At 73.9% G+C, this 616-nt stretch overlaps 1 protein-coding gene across 1 annotated transcript in view; it reads left to right on the forward strand.

Moving 5' to 3' along the window:
* Positions 1 to 236: 236 nt before the first annotated feature.
* HECA (hdc homolog, cell cycle regulator) overlaps positions 237 to 616 on the forward strand; it is a 55,796-nt gene continuing 55,416 nt past the window's right edge. Inside the window, exon 1 of the mRNA XM_049654665.1 lies at positions 237 to 610. Coding sequence (XP_049510622.1) covers positions 533 to 610 — 78 coding nt within the window. The 5' untranslated portion in view covers positions 237 to 532. The remainder of the gene's footprint in view (positions 611 to 616) is intronic.

Below are 616 nucleotides of genomic sequence, written 5' to 3' on the forward strand. Positions count from 1 at the left end.
GATTGGTGTAGGAGGCCACTTCAGGAAGGTGGCTTCGCGCACGGCCAATAGCTTCGCAGGCCCGCGGTGAGGGCGCCAGAATGACGTCACTCGAACGTGGCCGGCTCGCGCGGGGCGTGACGTCACGCGGGCGGGCCGGTCCGCCTTGAGGTCACCTGGTGGGCGCGGCCAGGCCGAATCCCCAGTGTCGTCACGGGCGGGGGCGGGGCCAGAGCGTGTCAGCGAAGCCGAATCAAAACAAGCCGGAGACCCGCCTTTTCCCTCCGGCTCGGGAGCGTCTCGCTCGGGTCCCGAGCCCGCCGCGCTCGCGCGGCTGCGAGCCTCGGGTGGCCGCGCGCCGGCTCCAGGAAGCCGGGGAGGGCGCGGCGGCCGGGATGGCGCGGCGCGGGCCGCGCGGCTAGACGGGCGCGGAAGGAGCCGCCGGCCCGCGCCCTCCATTCTCTTCCTCCCGGAGCCGGCGCCGCGCGGGCCGGGAGCGGCCGTGCGGCGGGGAGCCGCCTTCCTTGACGCCGGGCACCTGGACGCTCGCGAGATGCCCAACCCCAAAAGCAGCAAAGGCGGCCGCAAAAACAAGCGCGCCAACAGCAGCGGGGACGAGCAGGAAAATGGAGCCGGG

This window comes from Panthera uncia, assembly GCF_023721935.1.
Source record: "Panthera uncia isolate 11264 chromosome B2 unlocalized genomic scaffold, Puncia_PCG_1.0 HiC_scaffold_24, whole genome shotgun sequence".
Lineage (NCBI taxonomy): Eukaryota > Metazoa > Chordata > Mammalia > Carnivora > Felidae > Panthera > Panthera uncia.